The sequence below is a fragment of the Giraffa tippelskirchi genome, chromosome 11 (genome assembly GCF_054371585.1).
Source record: "Giraffa tippelskirchi isolate mGirTip1 chromosome 11, T2T-mGirTip1v1.2.pri, whole genome shotgun sequence".
NCBI classification, from domain to species: Eukaryota; Metazoa; Chordata; class Mammalia; order Artiodactyla; family Giraffidae; genus Giraffa; species Giraffa tippelskirchi.
The window spans coordinates 124,914,883-124,935,654 of record NC_137285.1 but is presented as its reverse complement, the minus strand read 5'-3'; the positions used below and the strand labels follow the sequence as shown (position 1 = coordinate 124,935,654).

At 40.2% G+C, this 20,772-nt stretch overlaps 2 protein-coding genes across 10 annotated transcripts in view; one reads left to right on the top strand and one right to left on the bottom strand.

Moving 5' to 3' along the window:
* The window catches only part of DNAJB13 (DnaJ heat shock protein family (Hsp40) member B13), a 171,083-nt gene that overhangs the window by 44,555 nt on the left and 105,756 nt on the right, over nucleotides 1–20,772 (bottom strand). The gene's annotated exons all lie outside the window — the stretch shown is intronic.
* C2CD3 (C2 domain containing 3 centriole elongation regulator) overlaps nucleotides 1–20,772 on the top strand; it is a 120,779-nt gene that overhangs the window by 51,374 nt on the left and 48,633 nt on the right. For 8 of the 9 annotated variants that reach the window (XR_014068403.1, XR_014068404.1, XR_014068406.1 and 5 more), the window contains exons 16-23: nucleotides 402–648; nucleotides 3,436–3,616; nucleotides 5,117–5,300; nucleotides 6,061–6,233; nucleotides 7,975–8,098; nucleotides 13,327–13,595; nucleotides 14,053–14,142; nucleotides 19,296–19,898. Coding sequence is in view for 5 of the 9 variants with exons in the window: in XM_081539557.1 (XP_081395683.1) it covers nucleotides 402–648; nucleotides 3,436–3,616; nucleotides 5,117–5,300; nucleotides 6,061–6,233; nucleotides 7,975–8,098; nucleotides 13,327–13,595; nucleotides 14,053–14,142; nucleotides 19,296–19,898 (1,871 nt within the window). In the remaining 4 variants the exon portion in view is untranslated. The remainder of the gene's footprint in view (nucleotides 1–401; nucleotides 649–3,435; nucleotides 3,617–5,116; nucleotides 5,301–6,060; nucleotides 6,234–7,974; nucleotides 8,099–13,326; nucleotides 13,596–14,052; nucleotides 14,143–19,295; nucleotides 19,899–20,772) is intronic. The other variant, XM_081539562.1, reaches the window with a different exon arrangement.

Below are 20,772 nucleotides of genomic sequence, written 5' to 3'. Positions count from 1 at the left end.
AAGAAACTAAAGTGCTTATGACATAGTAAGTACTCAGTAATTAGCAGATATTATTTGTAATATTACTCAAAATTTATCTGCCGGACTCCAAAATTTATATACTTTTCCTAGTTGACCACAGTGCCTACCTCTAAAATATGCTCTTCAGCAAGCCTTGGGGCCATGATGATACAGAGATAAGTTAGACACATCCCTTCCCCCTCAAATTGCTGCATTTGGAGCTTATCTGCCTGTCATTTTACTTGATGGATTATGGATAGAATCCTGTTTTTTCAAACCACCATTACTTTTCTAGTTGTAGGTCCGTTTTTAACAAACTGAGAAAACAAGTAAGAAATGAAGCAACTCTATGGCATGATTGATGATTGTTGTTTGCTCATGCACAACTTCTCTCTCTTTAGAGATCCCAAGATTTCTCGCCTGCTGCTTGATGCTCGGTATCCAGTTGTTGCTGTCGACAGCTACATGCCTGTGATTGACGTGTTCTCAGGCCACCAAAATGGGAGTCTTCGAGTCTTTTTAGCTATGGGCTCTTCAGATCAAATAATAGCATTACAAAGATTAAAGAATGAAGAAGGAACACTTACTCCCTTCAACCCCAAGCCAGCCCATTTCCTGGACCAGCCATCTGTAGCATCTGTTGCTATGGTAGTGACCAAACACTTGATTGTTTACAAAAAACATAATCTTATTTTAAGGCTTACAAGGTGATGCTTTGATAATTGGAGTGAACCTAAATCTGCCCTAAAAAAAAAATAGTCTCAGTGAAAAAAAGAAAAGGTAATCTGGGGGAAAAAATGGGAATGGGGTGAAGAGTGATCCTAAATGTAAACCAGCAAAATATTCTGTTTCTTGACAAAATCCATGTTGCAAAGTTTTCAAGTGATATTCTTAACTTTTCTACTCATAACTTAAAAGTAATTTGTTCTGTACAGTTGTTCAGTTAAGAGAGCACATTAACATACTTTATTGTGTTTATTCCCTTATACATGAGGTGGGTCATTATCATTCTCTTTTTTAGGTAATGAAGTAGAATTAGAGTTTATGTTACTCATCCAGGGTCACGTAGCTGAGAATGGGAGAATTGGTGTTCAGACGCAGGTCTTCTGACTCTTAAGTCCACTATATCATGTCCTCCTGTATCTTACATTTGATGTCTTTACTAGAATAGCCAAATCTCAGTCTCCACTGTATGTTATGTTTTTTAATCTGAATCTAAACGACAAATTGATTGTCTCTAGCAGAGAAAGAACTATTAGGAAAATATCTATTAGTAGGCTATTGTTTATTTGTTATGAACGCTGAACTTTTTCTATTATATATTCATGTCTATCAGTAGATAATAGTGAAGGGAGTTAATTTAAAAATGACATAAAAGCACAAATAAAGTCATCTCTTTAATATTCCCAGGTCTTTTTTAGGTGTTATGTGGTCCTCACATTGCAATGTAAACTTAGATTTTGTTAAATTTCATACCAAAGGTTAAAAAATGTTACTGTGAGCACAAAATAAATCTTTATAAAAGGTTCAGTTCAGTCGCTCAGTCATGTCTGGCTCTTTGCGACCCCATGGACTGCAGCACGTCGGGCTTCCCTGTCTATCACCAACTCCCGGAGCTTACTAAAACTAATGTCCATTGAGTCGGTGATGCCATCCAACCATTTCATCCTCTGTCGTTCCCTTCTCCTCCCACCTTCAATCTTTCTCAGCATCAGGGTCTTTTCCAGTGAGTCGGTTCTTCACATCAAGTGGCCAAAGGATTGGAGTTTCAGCTTCAATGTCAGTCCTTCCAGTGAACACCCAGGACTGATTTCCTTTAGGATGGACTGGTTGGATCCCCTTGCAGTGCAAGGGACTCTCAAGAGTCTTCTCCAACACCACAGTTCAAAAGCAACAGTTCTTCGGTGCTCAACTCTATAGTCCAGCTCTCACATCCAAACATGACTACCGGAAAAACCACAGTGTTGACTAGACAGACTTTTGTTGGCAAAGTAATGTCTCTGCTTTTTAATATGCTGTCTAGGTTGGTCATAACTTTCCTTCCAAGGATCAAGTGTCTTTTAATTTCATGGCTGCAGTCACCATCTGCAGTGATTTTGGAGCCCCCAAAAATAAAGTCTGCCACTGTTTCCATTGTTTCCCCATCTATTTGCCATGAAGTGATGGGGCTAGATGCCATGATCTTCGTTTTCTGAATGTTGAGCTTTAAGCCAACTTTTTCACTCTCTTTCACTTTCATCAACAGTCTCTTTAGTTCTTTGCTTTTTACCATGAGTGTGGTGTCTTCTGCATATCTCAGGTTATTGATCTTTCTCCTGGCAATCTTGATTCCAGCTTGTACTTCATCCAGTCCAGCATTTCTCGTGATGTTTTCTGCATATAAGTTAAATATGAAGAGTGACAATATACAGCCTTGACATACTCCTTTTCCAATTTGGAACACAAATACAGTTGTTTCTGCTTCTACACTCAGTGTCTTATCCAATTCAGTGTCTGAAAAACTGAATTACTATAATACTGCATGGTTATATTAAGAAGCTGCTATAATTCTGAGAAGTTTTTTTTTTTTTTGCCTGTACTCTTCTTCTCTAGAGAATCAAAGTACAAGTTTTCTGTTTCCCTAAGGAACTTTTTTGAACAGCTGTCACTGACATACGGTTTTAGATTCCAAGGCAAAAACCTAATGTGATCTCTGTTACACATATTTTGGATTAGTAGTTAGACACTTAAACGCATAAAAATCACACAGTCTGACCCTTATCTGAATCCTGAATTTCCCTTTGGTGAGTATTCCCAATAATCACTTATCTAGTGTCTGCTGAGGCTGTCTGCAATTGAGGTAAAGAACACTGACTGTGGAGTCAGTCTACCTGAGTTCAGACCCTGGTTCCACTATTACTGACTATACATGTCAAATTAATAAGTGCAAGGCTCAGAGTAAGTAATAAATACATTACTGTTATTAGATGTACCTTCAGTAACAGTGTATTTACTATCTCTCCACTAATAAACATTCTGTGTTACTCCTAGCGTCATTAAAAAGAATAATTAACATAATTAATCCTTAGCTGCTTCAAATATGTGTTCTTTATCCCGTTAAGGAAATAGCCTTCTATTCTTAGTGTATGAAGAATCAGAAACATCTGATTAAATTTTATCAAATATCTTTTCAGCCTTTATTGAGGCAGTCACTTTTTTCCTTCCTCTATTAGTGCACTGAATTACATTTATGGATTTCCTAATATTGACCAAGTCTCACAGTGTAGAGTAAATGCACCCTGATCTGATTACAGTGAGCAGTCGTGAGATTTATACACAAATGAATGTTAAGTATCTGTTTATTTCTTCATCTCTTCTCAGACTGTACAGATAAGCATGAACACTCTATACAAATTACTCTTTAAAGCTCACCAGCATCTCTGTTTCATTTCATAGGCAAGGGACCATGGAAGTGGATTGATGGAGCACCATTTTGAACTCCTTGTAGACAAGGTTAAAGGGCTCGCCCCTCTTCAGGCCACAGTCTGGGGAGAAGCAGATTGTTATGTCCAGTACTACTTTCCAGTTCAAGACTCACAGTCCAATGTGCTGAAAGCACCTGAGTTCCTTGAAAATGGTAGGTTTGGGAGATTAAGCCTTCTCATTCTTGTGTGGCTCTTTTGTTGAATATACTTAGAGATTTTTCTTCCTGAGTGAGTCTTGTGTTCCTCGGTATTTCTAGTCTTACCTGGGCAATGCAGGAGATAGCCTGAGTTTTTGCTTTTCTTACATTATTTTTGTAACATTTTATTTTGATTTGATTTCAAATTTATGGAAAAGTTGCAAAAATAGTACAAAGAATTCTATATACCCTTTACGTAAATCCATCAATCATTTACATTTTGTCTCATTTAACATCATTTACAAGCCTATTTACTCTTATCTATTAACTTACAGTTGATTCTCATTATCCATCATAATTATATTCTGTAAGGTCATCAAGAGCGCTAAATTAAGAGAATACTGAACCATTGTTTCTAGGGGAAATATGTACATATACATATCTCACATAGATCATAATCTTAAATCCTAAAGCAACTTACCCTGGTAGATTCTAGTGTCTTTATTTTACAGAAGAGAAAGCAAGGTTCAGAGTGTTAGTAACTGCGGCCACCCCACTAACAAGTGCCAAGGTTGGCATTTAAACCCTGTCCAACTGGCCTTAATGTAGAGCTCCTGCACTACATTGTACTGTCCCTTACTATCTCCATCCTCTGATCATCTCTGAGAGCCAAAACAAGAGGACAAAGTGTCGTCTTGTTTGATCTCAGCTGAGAATGAGCAAGTTGGGTGACTCAAATTTTCTGTCATTCTGAGTGTGTCCTTGAGTAACTGTGAAAGTGCTGCCAGTATTGGTTTTGAGGTTCAAATAATGGACTTGTACCCAGGATATAGAAAGCACTCTTAACAAATCAGAAATAAAAAGACAACCCAATTTAAAAATGGGCAAAGGATCTAAATAGACACTCCTCTATATAGAAATGGCTAATAAGCACATGAAAAGATGGTTAACATTATTAGTCACTTGGGAGATAAAGATCAAAACAGTCATAAGGTACCACTTCATACTCACTGAGATGGCTATATATATATTTTTTTTAAATAGATTAATAAGTGCTGGTAAGAAAGTAAAGAAAAGAAAGTGCTGGAGCTCTCACACACTGTCCACCAACAAAGGAATCTTTTCTGTATTATCATGGCACCTTAGGGGGTACCATAGCTACTAGGGAAATGGACCTTGGTAGGAGTAATGCAGTCAGAAGATACAGATTCTGGTTCCAAGTCTGTGACCTGCTAGCTCTAAGACCTTTGGATTTACTGTGTAACCTCAAGGTATCCATATCCTCATTTGTGTAGCAGGAGAAATAAATACCTGCTTTCTTTTCCCCTGGAGAAGGGAATGGCTACCCACTCCAGTATTCTTGCCTGGAGAATTCCAAGGACAGAGAAGCCTGGCGGGCTACAGTCTATTGTGAGGATAAAATTGAACAATACTGGATATTAACATTCTCTCTTACTACATTTAAGACACTTGATGATGTGTTGAATTATTGTGAACTTCTTTTCTTTTCCAAAGGAATCACCCTGAAGCCTTTCAGATCTGCAACCACACTCTGTGTTCCAGACCCTGTCTTTAACAGTGAACACCATCACTCTCTCCTGTTGCCAGCTGAAGTTCCAGTGCAAAGACTCCTGCTCAGTGCCTTCTCTGCACATGGGCTTGTCCCTGGAGGTGGAGTCCAGTTTGAAATCTGGTGCAGGTACAGTATGGATAATCCATTCCTGTGCACAGTCATAGAGCATCCTTCCCTTAATTAGCCCTGGTTGAATTGTAAGTAAGCAAAGTGACCCCTTCTGCCCTGTTTAATATTATTTAAGAGCTTGGTAGTGACTGTTATCCAGCTTTTACCATAATCTGTTAAATTATTAGGCTTTTGGGAGCAGTTTGTATCTCTTGCTTCTAACCACTACTTACATTTGGAAGAGAAGTTTTCATTTTTATCTCCTACTGTCACTTAACATGTATTAGTCACCTTTCTTCTGCTTCTCTTTTTGCCTTACGTTGTTCAGGCCCTTGCTGTATCATGCCTCAATTATTGTAATACCCACCTAACTGGTCTCTCCACTTCTAGACTCATTTCTTGTAATCTGTTCTTCCCACCACCAGAAGACTAGCCTTTGTGAAATAATAATTCCACTCATGGCACAGAACCACCTGTGCTGCAAGATGGATGTTGTCAGGAGCGGCTACTCCCAAAGGGCAAAGCCAGATGCTGATTCCTCAACAGAAAACCTGTGAGAAGCTGAGCTTTGTCTTGAACACAGAGTATAATTTATGGGGTTCCTCCTGCAGGTTATGGGCAGTAAATCCAGCCAGACACAACCACAGCTGCATACCACAAATATAGAACAATCAGGCTCCAAAGAAAACTAGATACTGAAAGCTTATCCCAAGGACAGACTGAATCATTCGTCCACCTAATTCTTTCAACTGACAGCTTGTGCTTTTGTGGCTTACAGATACTATTATCCTAATGTGAGAGACCAGTTGGTCGCCAAAGGAACCTTGCCATTATCGAGGATCTGTGCCTTGGTAACCATGCAGCACTGTGAGGATGGGGGCATACAAATCTTTAATCTCCCTTTAACCCCTAGGCTTGAGAATAGGAAAGAACTGAGGAACCAATCATCAGGTAATTGAAGACATTTACCTTTCCCTTTCAAAGGCAGTCTATATGAATATCCCTTTTCTCTCTAAATTAGTGATTCTTCACATTTTGTGGTACTTACCCTTTTAAGAATTTGATAAAAACTGAGGCACCTTCTCTTAGAAAATGAGTAGATTACATACTGCAAATTTTGAATATAATTTTAGAAAATTCATAGTTATGTAGACTGTACATAAATGTTGGTTGTCTCATCTCACCTTTAACTTCAGTAGCATTTGACAAGCCCTCATGACACAAATCCCAAGTATTATGTAGGTATACTCAGAGAATTATCATTCCAAGGCAACATGATGTAGGATTGGAAGAAAATAGCATGAACTGGAAATTCACTATGAGGGAGGAGAGAGTCAGGATTTAAAGTAAGAAGGGATTAGTTAGAATTGGAGTTTTGAATTCTGTCCTAATGGTTCCAGCAAGATGAACTATCCTCCAGATACATCATGAATAACTAGCATGAGCCTCATAAATCAAGTTACTCTTCCCTCTTACTGGAGAGGATCTGCCCAAACAAAAGGCTTTATCTTGTTAGATTGAGATTAATTTGTTCCTCCTGACCCTCACTGATCAGCTTGTTCTGTTGTTCCTTAAAGCTTTGCCTGAGGACTTCTCTGGTGACACAATAGATAAGAATCCACCTGCCAGTGCAGGGGATATGGGTTTGATCCCTGGTCCAGGAAGATTCCACATGCTGTGGAGCAAGTAGAGCCCAAGAGCCGGGACTACTGAGCCCACACGCTGCAACCACTGAAGCCCATGAACCTAGAGCCTGTGCTCTGCAACAAGGGAAGGCACCACAGTGAGAAGCTTGCGCACCATGACTAAGAGGAGCCCCCACTCTACAACTAGAGAAAGTCCGCATGCAGCAACGGAGACCCAGTGCAATCAAAAATAAGTAATTTAAAAACAACCCAAACTTAAAAAAAGCTTCCCCTGAAATGTGATAGAATTTTTTTCTTTTTTAAATGTTTAAAAAAATGTTTATTTTTATTTTTGGCTGTGCTGGGTCTTCGTTACTATGTGGACTTTTTCTCTAGTTTCAGCAAGTGCTTTCTTAAGAGAAAAAGAAAAGAGCAGAATTGTGGTTGATAAATGTGGGCCCTCTTGTTGCAGAGCATAAGCTCTAGGGCACATGGCTCAGTAGTTGTAGCACTTGGGCTTAGTTGCCCTGCAGCACGTGGAATCTTCCTGGACCAGGGATTGAACTCATGTCCCCTGCATTGGCAAGTAGATTCCCAACCAGTGGAATACCAGGGAAGTCCAGGAGAATTTTTATTAAAAGATGGCATGTGAAGGTGTTTCAGGTGGTGGTAGTAGGAGGGTGATAGAAATGTGTGAGTGTAAAAACCTTTTAAAGATTTAAAAAAACAAAGGTTAGAGTCCATCTCAATTCTGTAAAAATAACAAGGATTACATTCTGCCTCTGTTAGTTATGTGATTTTTGACAAGCAGTTGAATCTCTGAGCTATAGTTTTCATAGATGTAAAGTGAAAATTGTGACTTCTATTCTGCTTTATTAATTCTAAAGTACAATAATATAATGTGATTCTGACCATAGACAGATTGTTTCACTGCTAAGGCCCCTTACTATTCATTAGGATTATAGTGTTTAATCTCTTCCTTCCTTCCTGACTAGGACTTAGGGTTTGGTAGAACAGAAGATTATTTCAACCAACCTTTGATTTTTCCTTTCACCCTCATTCTTCAGGTTTACTGGATGTGGGCCTAAGGTACAAGCGTACTCCAAGGACAGCAGAGGGAGTTCTCGCTACCCGAACCATCTCCATCTCAGTCCAGATTATCAGAGCCTGTGGTTTGCAAGCAGCAGCCAAGTAAGTTCACCTTAGAAAAGCAATTCTCAAACCAAACCTTTCTCCACTGCAGTCCACATGATTTGTGATGCTCAAATAACATAAAACTTCCTTGGGTACAATCTTCAGTTTATTAACCACAATTCTGCTCTTTTCTTTTTCTCTTAAGAAAGCACATAGGAATATAAATGAATAAATCACTTGCAAATGTTGCTGTTTTAACTGTTATTAGCAACTTAGTTCCTTGACCTTGTGCAGCAATTTGTCCTGTACCCCGCCGCTGCTGCTGCTGTTGAGTCTTGTAAGTCATGTCCGGCTCTTTACTACCCCATAGACTGTAGCCCACCAGGCTCCTCTGTCCATGGGATTCTCCAGGCAAGAATACTGGAGTGGGTTGCCATTCCCTTCTCCAGGAGATCCTCCTGACCTGGGGATCGAACCCAGACCTCCCGCGCTGCAGACAGATTGCCATCTGAGCCACTAGGGAAGCCCTCTACCCTACTCACCCCTTAACCCAAGGTCAGACCCTATGCCTTCCAACCATGCCAAGACCAATCACTATTACAGATCCTCTATAGCCTCATGTTCACTCTGAGTACTACCTTCTGTTTTTCTGGCTCATTCCCCTTTAGTCTGTTCTCAGTACAGAAGCCAGTGAGCTTATGAAAACTTAAATAGATCTTGACACACATCTACTTAAAACCCACTGATGCCTTTCCATCTCATTTAGAGTAAAAGCCAGAGCTTTTAAATGGCTGTAAGACCCCACGTGATCTGACGCCATTATCTTTATGATCTCCTCTCCTCCTGGTAGTCACTGCTCTGCTCACTCCACTCCAGCCACTGGCTTTCTTATTGCTTCTGCACACATGCTCTTCTTTCCCTCGGGGCCTTTGCATTGCTGTTTTCTCTGCATGAAATACTGTTTCTCTGTATAAACAGCATGGCCCTCTCTTGCCTCCTTTGCTCATTCTTCTCTCTACTTTGGATGTTCTTCCTTATTTTGTCCTCTAAACAAACTTCCGTTTTCGTCAAGGCTTTGCAGCCTTCCTCCATCTCTCCCTACATGTTGATAGAATTAGTGCTTTGTCCTTTGTCTATTAGCTCCATTTTCCAGCACATAGCAGTCTGTTTCCATTATTTGCAGACATGAGTTTTCCTCCACTAGGCTGTGAATTCCTCTGGATGCACACACTGCCTGAACTCTTCTCTGTACCCCCACCACAGAGCATTGTTCCAGCACATAACAAGTGCTCGGCTAAGAAGGCGAACTAGGGACTTCCCTGGTGGTCCAATGGCTAAGACTCCATGCTTCCAATCCACGGGGCCCAGGATAAGTCCATGGTCAGGGATCTGGATCCTATATTCCACAAGTAAGAGTTCAAATGCTGCAACTAAAGAGCCCATATGCCATGACTAAGACCCAGTGGAGCCAAATAAATCAGTTCAGTTTAGTCGCTCAGTGGTGTCCAACTCTTTGTGACCCCATGGACTATAGCATGCCAGGCCTCCCTGTTCATCGCCAACTTCCAGAGTTTACTCAAACTCATGGGCATTGAGTCAGTGATACCATCTAACCATCTCATCCTCTGTCATCCACTTCTCCTCCCACCTTCAGTCTTTTCCAGTATCAGTGTCTTTTCCAATGAGTCAGTTCTTCCCATCAGGTGGCCAAAGTATTGGAGTTTCAGCTTCAGCATTAGTCCTTCCAATGAATATTCAGGACTGATTTCCTTTAGGATGGACTGGTTGGATCCCCTTGCAGTGCAAGAGACTCTCAAGAGTCTTTTCCAACACCACAGTTCAAAAGCATCAATTCTTTGGTGCTCAACTATGTTTATAGTCCAACTTGAACATCCATACATGACTACTGGAAATACCACAGCTTTGACTAGATGGACCTAAGTAATGTCTCTGCTTTTTAATATGCTGCCTAGGTTGGTCATAACTTTTCTTCCAAGGGTCAAGTGTCTTTTAATTTCATGCCTGCAGTCACCATCTGCAGTGATTTTGGAGCTCAAAAAAATAAAGTCTGCCACTGTTTCCATTGTTTCCCCATCTATTTGCCATGAAGTGATGGGACCAGATGCCATGATGTTCGTTTTCTGAATGTTGAGTTTTAAGCCAACTTTTTCACTCTCCTTTCACTTGCATCAAGAGGCTCTTTAGTTCTCCACTTTCTGCCCTAAGGGTGATATCATCTGCATATCTGAGGTTATTGATATTTCTTCCAGCAATCTTGATTCCAGCTTATGCTTCATCCAGCCCAGCATTTCTCATAATGTGCTCTGAATATAAGTTAAATATGCAGGGTGACAATATACAGCCTTGACATACTCCTTTACTGATTTGGAACCAGTCTGTTGTTCCATGTCCAGTTCTAACTGTTGCTTCCTGACCTGCCTACAGATTTCTCAGGAGGCAGGTCAGATAGTCTGGTATTCCCATCTCTTTCAGAATTGTCCAGTTTGTTGTGATCCACACAGTCAAAGGCTTTGGCATAGTCAGTAAAGCAGAAATAGATGTTTTTCTGGAACTCTCTTGCTTTTTCGATGATCCAGCGGATGTTGGCAATTTGATCTCTGGTTCCTCTGCCTTTTCTAAATCTAGCTTAAACATCTGGAAGTTCATGGTTCTCATACTGTTGAAGCCTGGCTTGGAGAATTTTGAGCATTACTTTACTAGCTTGTGAGATGAGTGCAACTGTGCGGTAGTTTGAGCATTCTTTGGCATTGCCTTTCTTTGGGATTGGAATGAAAACTGACCTTTTCCAGTTCTGTAGCCACTGCTGAGTTTTCCAAGTTTGCTGGCATATTGAGTGTAGCATTTCACAGCATCATCTTTTAGGATTTGAAATAGCTCAGCTGGAATTCCATCACCTCCACTAGCTTTGTTTGTAGTGATGCTTCCTAAGGCCCACTTGACTTCGCATTCCAGAATGTCTGACTCTAGATGAGTGATCACGCCATTGTGATTATCTGGTCATGAAGATCTTTTCTGTATAGTTCTTCTGTGTATTCTTGCCACCTCTTCTTAATATCTTCTGCTTCTGTTAGGTCCATACCATTTCTGTCCTTTATTGTGCCCATCTTTGCATGAAATGCTCCCTTGGTATCTCTAATTTTCTTGAAGAGATCTCTAGTCTTTCCCATTCTATTGTTTGCCTCTGTTTCTTTGCATTGATCACTGAGGAAGGCTTTCTTATCTCTCCTTGCTATTCTTTGGAACTCTGCATTCAAATGTGTATATCTTTCTTTCCTTTTCTCCTTTGCCTTTCACGTCTCTCCTTTTCACAGCTATTTGTAAGCCCTCCTCAGACAACCATTTTGCCTTTTTGCATTTCTTTTTCTTGGAAATGTCTTGATCCCTGCCTCCTATACAGTGTCATGAACCTCTGTCCATAGTTCTTCATGCCAAATAAATATAAATATATTTTTTTAAAAAGGAATAAATAGATCATGATCCTGAAGCAAGCTAGCTCACTTTGGACATGAATTCAAGAAAGAAGCAAATGCTCCTTAATTTGGTCCCTGTTACAACTTAAGAGTCAGAATATTTACCTTTAACTTCATAGTCGCTAAATAACTATTGGGATTGCTGCCATGTGAGATCTGATGTGAAAGTAGCTGGTAATATGTTCAGTCTAATTAATACTTTTCCTCACTAAATTTTCCAAATAGACTTTTCCAGTAACCACTCAAAACATCTTAGTGTTAGTGAGATACCAAGGTAGTTTTTTAATCATGTTCTACTATATAGTCAAACTTCTGGCAGTTTTTTAATCATGTTCTACCATATAGTCAAACTTCTGATGGTTTCTCATTGTCAGTAGCAGTGGTTTCCTAATTTTAATTCTACATTCCTATTAATAAAAAAAAATTAGCATACTCTTTAAGTATGTGGATACTTATTCATTTATGAGTCATCTTCATGTACTGCTATACTAATATATATAAGACTAGTAAAAGTTTAATATATGAAATAACAACTCTAGAAATTTTAATAATTTTTTTCCTATGCCCAAATAGCTTACCCTCTGAACCCCCTAGATGGTACTCACTACGTTCTAGGGTAGTGGTCCAGAGGATAAGGTCCAACCTGCATTCGGGGCCCTTCAAAATATCTTAATCTGAGTCTTAAAAGTAGGAATTAATCAAAATGCCCAAGAAAGCCGAAAATCATTCCAGTCAAAGAGAAGAACATGTGCAAAAGCCACGGAGGCATGAAACTTATGTATAATAGAGTACTTGTTCTGGGTAAGACCCAGCCCATGTCACAATCATAAACATAGTGTTAAATAAATTAATTACTATGTAACTGACATATTAAAAAGCAGAGACTTTACTTTGCCGACAAAGTTCCGTCTCGTCAAAGCTATTGTTTTTCCAATAGTCATGTATGGATGTGAAAGTTGGGCTGTAAAGAAAGCTGAACACCAAAGAATTGATGCTTTTGAACTGTGGTGTTGGAAAAGACTCTTGAGAGTCCCTTGGACTGCAAGGAGATACAACGAGTCAATCCTAAAGAAAATCAGTCCTGAATATTCATTGGAAGGACTGATGCTGAAGCTGAAACTTCAGGATTTTGGCCACCTGATGCGAAGAACTGACTCATTTGAAAAGACCTTGATGCTGGGAAAGATTGAAGGTGGGAGCAGAAGGGGACAACAGAGGATGAGATGATTGGATGGCATCACCAACTCAATGGACATGAGTTTGAGTAAGCCAGGAGTTGGTGATGGACGGGAAAGCCTGGCGTGCTGCAGTCCATGGGGTCACAAAGAGTTGGACACAACTGAGCAACTGAACTGAGCTGACAGAGAAGGACTCGGAATTTCAATACTCAGATCTCAGAGAGACTTAATGATAGATAAGAAATTCAGTAGTTTCTCTCTCTGGGAACTCATGGGGAAAGTCAGATTAGATGGCAGGCAGTTTTTTTAAGTCCTGCATCTGATCTGTGTTGCACTTTGAAGAAAAAGGGGCAAGAAGCCAGACCAGGGCAGTGGAATGTCCTTGTAGTATCACTCTAGTAGGCAGATAAATATTGTCTCCTTCATACACACGTACGCTGTGACATCGCTATTACTTAAGAAAACACACTGTGGCACTGCCAAAGCCTAGATAGGAAATATGGTCTGTGAGTGTTCTTGGTGGCCTTGTGGAAATGGTGATGTTTCTTAGGCAGTCTACTGATTTCTGACACTACATCCTTCTCATTTCTGATATTCCCACCCTTCTCCCCTACAGGGCTTTGGCTGAGCAGGAACCTGCTCTGCAGTTCAGTGCCACAGTCGGGGTTAATGCCTTTGTCACCACTCATCTGTCCTTCCTGCCCAAGGGAGAACAGCGCCAAACCCGCCCTGTGGCCTGTTCCTTCTGCCCTGAGTTCTCCCATCACAGTGAGTTCTCATGTAACTTGGTAACCCAGCACTGCAGTGGAGAAACCTGTTTCCTGGCAGAGCTGTTAGAGTTTGCAGAAGTTACTTTTGCTGTTTATCATGAAGATACCAAGTCAGGTGAGGACAAATGGCTCATAGTCACAATTAAAAAGAGTTCTGGTTTGAATGGTATAGCGCTTCCAACTTACTTCTAAAGGGTATAGCAAAAATATGTAGAATATGTATTGAGTGTGTTTAAGAGAATGTAGAGAAGTAAAGCAAATGTGTCAAGTTGTTAGCAAGTGAATCTAGGTGAAGGATATATAGGAGTTCGTAAGTATTCTTGTAACTTTTCTGTATGCCTGAATTTTTCAAAGTAAAATTACTTAAGTGTGGGTATACACATACTTAATGATTTAATTTAAATGATTTAAAAAGTATTCAAGGTTTCACTGGAGCAAAATGATCTCTAATGCACCTTCCAACACTGAAATTCACTGAGTGTAAATGGATTCTCATATGGCTATATTGTAACACAAGCCCTTTAGTCAGTAGACCACCAACTAATTTCCCTTTTTTTCGTTTGATTTAACAGCCAGTGATATAACCAGTATCCACTCATTCAAAGATTATCTGCTTGGAGTAGTAAAGATTCCAACAAAAGATCTGCTGATCAAGAGATCTGGTAGGGATCCTGGGTTATCACTTTCTAATACTATCCTTTCCTGTTCACTTCCCTGCTCAAGATTATCTTGTTTGGCTCTCTTGCAAGATATGGGCAGGGCCGGGGGGAGACCCCTTAGGACATACTTCTGAGTTCTCCCAAATACCTCAGAAGTTTTCTCAAAAATATTTTAAATCCTTTGCTAGTTATTTCATAAGTCTTCTAATAAAGCAGAGAAGCTCAAAACACTGTACTGTCATCTTCCCCCAGGAAAGGGAATGGTGATGATACTACTTATAATAAATATGGCAATACCTATTGCATTATATAGCACTCTGTAAAATATTTTCTCAGATCTCATTTGAACCTCAAGGTAACTCTTACTGTCAGGGATACTAGGATTATCTTCATATGACAGATGAGAAAATTTTGGCTCACAGAGCTTAAGTGATTTGTCAGAACCACACAGCCACGTAGTAGAGTCCTAGAAATCAAACCCAGGTTTGCCCATTCTTTTTCACTATACTCTTCTGTCTCACTGAAGAAGGAATGAAGCTGTGAGATAGAGACCTGAAAGAAGGTACAACCACCACGACAGCAGTCTGGAAATATTGGTCCCATCCTGCTTTTTACTAGCTCAGTGACCTTGACCTCTTGAGTCCCACTTACCATATAGGTGGAGACTGCTAATGGTAACAAATCTACGAGGTAGGACTCAGTGAGATAGGATATGTAAAGTACCTAACACATAGTAGGCACTCAGTAAACGTTAACTTTCCTTCTTTTGCCCATCTTCCTCCCTAGGATTATATGATCTATTTTCCAAAATTTTATCACACATCTCCCAGTTTTAACTGTGAATTGAAATTTGAGCAATACTCAATAAGCAGATACTATGTGCCTGCCAGAAAGAAGTCTCTACAACTTGATAAAGGGTTCAAATCTCACTTCTGTCACTTTTTGTGATCTAGGACAAGTCACTTCATCTCTCAGCTCCCTAAATGTAATCTCTAAAAATGGAAGTAATAAGATCTTTGCAGGATTAGTGAAGCATTCAATGAAGTTATACATATAAAAGATCTCTGCACAGGGCTGGCCACATGGTTTCTTTCCTTCTGAAACTTACTACCTAGTTTGTCAGCGAATAGGCACCATCTGAGAAATCCCATCTTCACAAATTAAATTTAACCACTTGGAAATAAATCTTTTGACAACTTGGAATGTACCAGTTGTCTTTATAGTCAGTTATTCTAAAGTGAACATTCTGTTTTGTTCAATCCTGCCAGTAATCTCAATTATAGAATCACAGAGCCAGAGGAACAGTCCTATGCAGCAGTTCTTAAGTGCTAAAATGGTGTGAAATTCTTTGTGTATTTATATTTGAGATTTTTCTGGGCCAACTTTCATTACCACCAAAGGGATCTGTGACCAAATAATGTTAAGAACCACTTGGTTGTGAGGAAATTAATACCCAGTGATGAGAAATTACTAAACCAAAGCTGTAGGTTTTTAGACTAAAGTCAAAAGGAGTCTCGGAGATCTACGTTCTCGTTTCAGCATTCTCATTTTATAAATGAAAACTTGGCAAAATTAAATGCGTTAAGTCATAACACCACAAGTGACCTTTGGGAAATTCATCTCAATAAGTCTGAATCATCTCATCTGTAATTTTAATTAATAAAATCTCAGAAAATTGCTGTGAATATTATACCAGTCTATAAACTGCTTTACATAATTATGAAATCAAAAAATCTCAGAAAATTATGTTTTTTTTAATTAGTTAAGCAGCCAAACCTGCCACCAACTGACATGAGACTGTTGAGTATTTTCTGACTTAGGCCACTTCCTGATTATATAAAGTTTTATTGGAGCACATTGTGCCCATTCATTGACATATTGTCTATGTCTGCTTTCTCACTACAACACAATTGAATAGCTGCAACAGAGACTATATGGCTGAAAAGCCTAAAATATTTACCATCTGCCCTTTTACAGAATAAGTTTACTAACCCCTGACCTACGTGACCACTGACTAGTACATAGTATTCAATTTTATATACCATATTACCTTTCTAAAATCTGAAAAATTTTTTAATTGTAAACAAATCTGATCCTGAAGATTCTAGACATTATGAATTTATAATAGGTGGATTGTAGACTTTAAAGCCAGCTATACCTGGATTCAAATGCTAGCTATACAGCCTGGTAGCTGTAACAACTTGGGAAGGTCTCTGAGCTTTCATTTGCTCATCTGTAAAGTGTGGATTAGTGTCCTATTTAAGGGACTAGACCTGATAGACAGAGTGCCTGATGAACTATGGACAGAGGTTCGTGACATTGTACAGGAGACAGGGATCAAGAAAATCCCCATGGAAAAGAAATGCAAAAAAGCAAAATGGCTGTCTGAGGAGGCCTTACAGATAGCTGGGAAGAGAAGAGAAGCGAAAAGCAAAGGAGAAAAGGAAAGATATTCCCATCTGAATGCAAAGTTCCAAAAAATAGCAAGGAGAGATAAGAAAGCCTTCCTCAGCGATCAGTGCAAAGAAATAGAGGAAAACAACAGATTGGGAAAGACTAGAGATCTCTTCAAGAAAATTAGAGATACCAAAGGAACATTTCATGCAAAGATAGGCTCGATAAAGAACAGAAATGGTATGGACCTAACAGAAGCAGAAGATATTAAGAAGAGGTGGCAAGAATACACAGAAGAACTGTACAAAAAAGATCTTCACGACCCAGATAATCGCGATGGTGTGATCACTCACCTAGAGCCAGACATCCTGGAATGTGAAGTCAAGTGGGCCTTAGAAAGCATCACTACGAACAAAGCTAGTGGAGGTGATGGAATTCCAGTTGAGCTATTTCAAATCCTCAAAGGTGATGCTGTGAAAGTGCTGCACTCGATATGCCAGCAAATTTGGAAAACTCAGCAGTGGCCACAGGACTGGAAGAGGTCAGTCTTCGTTCCAATCCCAAAGAAAGTCAATGCCAAAGAATGCTCAAACTACCGCACAATTGCACTCATCTCACATGCTAGTAAAGTAATGCTCAAAATTCTCCAAGCCAGGCTTCAGCAATACATGAACCGTGAACTTCCAGATGTTCAAGCTGGTTTTAGAAAAGGCAGAGGAACCAGAGATCAAATTGCCAACATCCGCTGGATCATCGAAAAAGCAAGAGAGTTCCAGAAAAACATCTATTTCTGCTTTATTGACTATGCCAAAGCCTTTGACTGTGTGGATCACAATAAACTGTGGAAAATTCTGAAAGAGATGGGAATACCAGACCATCTGACATGTCTCTTGAGAAACCTGTATGCAGGTCAGGAAGCAACAGTTAGAACTGGACATGGAACAACAGACTGGTTCCAAATAGGAAAAGGAGTCCGTCAGGGCTGTATATTGTCACCCTGCTTATTTAACTTATATGTAGAGTACATCATGAGAAACGCTGGGCTGGAAGAAACACAAGCTGGAATCAAGATTGCCGGGAGAAATATCAATAACCTCAGATACGCGGATGACACCACCCTTATGGCAGAAAGTGAAGAAGAAGAACTGAAGAGCCTCTTGATGAAGGTGAAAGAGGAGAGTGAAAAAGTTGGCTTAAAGCTCAACGTTCAGAAAACTAAGATCATGGCATCTGGTCCCATCACTTCATGGGAAATAGATGGGGAAACAGTGGAAACAGTGTCAGACTTTATTTTTTGGGGCTCCAGAATCACTGCTGATGGTGATTGCAGCCATGAAATTAAAAGACGCTTACTCCTTGGAAGGAAAGTTATGGCCAACCTAGATAGCATATTTAAAAGCAGAGACATTACTTTGCCAACAAAAGTCCATCTAGTCAAGGCTATGGTTTTTCCAGTGGTCATGTATGGATGTGAGAGTTGGACGGTGAAGAAAGCTGAGCGCTGAAGAATTGATGCTTTTGAGCTGTGGTGTTGGAGAAGACTCTTGAGAGTCCATTGGACTGCAAGGAGATCCAGTCAATCCATCCTAAAAGAGATCAATCCTGGGTATTCATTGGAAGGTCTGATGTTGAAGCTGAAACTCCAATCCTTTGGGCACCTCATGCGAAGGGTTGACTCATTGGAAAAGACCCTAATGCTGGGTAGGATTGGGGGCGGGAGGAGAAGGGGACGACAGAGGATGAGATGGTTGGATGGCATCACCGACTCGATGAACATGGGTTTGGGTAGACTCCGGGAGTTGGTGATGGACAGAGAGGCCTGGCGTGCTGCAATTCATGGGGTCACAAAGAGTCCGACACGACTGAGCGACTGAACTGAACTAATCCTCAGAACTTGACAGGGTTATCAAGAAAATTAAATGATGTAATATGTATAAGGGCTTCCCAGGTGGCGCTAGTGATAAAGAACCCGCCTGCCAATGCAGGAAACATAAGAGACATGGGTTTGATGTCTGGATCAGGAAGATCCCCTGGAGAGTGGCATGGCAACCCCTGAAGTAGTCTTACCTGGAGAATCCCATGGACAGTGGAGCCTGGCGGGCTACAGTTTAGGGTCACAAAGAGTTGGACACAACTGAAGCAACTTAGAACACAATATGTATAAAGCATAAGAGAATTTCTGACACATAGTGGATACCCAGTAACAAGTAGCTAGTATTTAAAATTTTTATTTTGAAATCTAGTGCCTGGTCCTTTGTATGTTTTTAGTAAGTGGCAGTTCCCTTGGTAAAAGACCCGTGGCTAGACATCTCTCAGATCTCCGGATCCTGTCCCATGCCTTCTCCATTGTACTCTTCGTATCATAATAATATTTCACATTTTTAATTCTCTTTCAAAGCTTTTCCAGAACAATTATCTCATTTGACAATCATAATAACTTTGTCTGGTAAGCAAGATTGGCACTGTTTTTCCCATTTGTCAGGTAATGAAATAAGGCTAAAAGAAATTAATGGCTTACCCAGACTGAACCACTAGTTTGGGGCTGAGCCAAGGAGAAAATTCAGATCTTCTGGCTCCTAACCTTTGTTCTTCCACCTGATTTCATTGTGTCTCAGTGGTCAGATGAAACAAACTTCAGTGCACTGTGGGTTTATGTTTTCTTTTCTACGTTGGACCTGGGTGATGGTGGCTCTTAGGAAGAAAGTGGGTTAGTCTTTTTACTTTTAAAACAATAATTGAAAATCTTCCTTTTCTCTCATAAGGGATCACAGGATGGTATCCTATCATTTTCCCAGAAGAGGGGGGCCTGCCTCATGGCTTGGAACTCATGCAGAAGATTGTGGGTGGTCTGGAGCTTTCAGTTTCCTTCACCCATCCTGGAGACAGAGAGCGGGTATTGGAAGCTGCTGAGCTGTTGGGCTGGAGCTTTGAGAATAATCTGAAGAATTTTGTCAAGATGGATGTAGAGGAGCCAGCCACTGTCACCATCTCCACCCCGAGGCTCTGGCTGCCCATCCATTGCGTGCTGCTTGCCGGCCACAACCACATTCATAAGAATACATATTGCTACCTCCGCTACAAGCTGTATGATCATGAAGGCTTTTGGACCCCTCTCAAGAAGCCTAAGGAATCTACAAACAAAAAGCAGGTCTTGGTTACTTTCAAGGCATCCAAAAGAGCAGAAGTCACTAGGAACCCATCACTGCTTTGGTACTTCAGAGAGGAGAGGTTAGAGATCCAAGTGTGGCGGGCTTATGGCAATGAGAGTGTGGAGAGGCCCCACCGGACAGACAGCTGGATTGGCTCAGCCTATGTGGACTTGACCAGACTTGGGGAGAGGTCAGCAAGAACACTCACTGTCAGTGGTAAGTGATGAACAGCCTTAGCTCTTGTGGTTTGAGCACTTCTGCTCTGTGACAAGCACCATGTGAGATAACCTCTCTGACATTATTTTATTTGGTCCTCCCAGAAACCTATAAGATAGATATCAAGCTCATTTTTCAGTCATGAAAGTGGAGGCTCAAGTAGGTTGGGTAACTGCCCAAGGTCACATATTAGTAAGTATTCTGTCCATTATTGCATGTTGAAAAATTAACAGTAATTTAGTAATGCTTCTTGAAAGTAAAGAGATTTCCGAAAGAGGTCTGCTGACTGCTTTAAGAAGGGCATTATCTAGTGACAGTATACCTTAGTGGAGCCTAAGGTATACTGTCTAAGATATAAGAACTGGCTCTGAACTTTGTAGCCTTAAAGTACATCCAAATTCATCAGATTGTTGCACCTAACACAGTGCCTAGAACACTGTAAGTCCTCAGTTAATACATGTAAAATAAGAATGAGTGAATTTAGGATCTACCTTTAATCCCATGTATAAGAGCCTATATGATAATCTAAAATGTTGGTTTTTAAATACACTGAGAAGTATACCTGCTAATGAGATAAGGATATCCTTTCTCTCTGGTCAACACATCTTGGGATCAGAAAATCTACATGGTAATTAACTGGTTCACAAGACAGAAAGGAAAAAGGTAGTATTTTGCAAGTGGCGTTATGGGTGCTTTTCTTTCAAGCATTTGTTCAGTATTTGCTCTATGTACATGACCCTGGGAATTCAAAAGATGAGTCAAAAATAGTTAATGAGCTTGTTGTCTAATGGGAGAGTGGAGTAGTAAATACATACAATGAAGTATAAGAACTATGAAAAGGTATTCTCAGTGGCACTGTGGGAGCACAGGGACA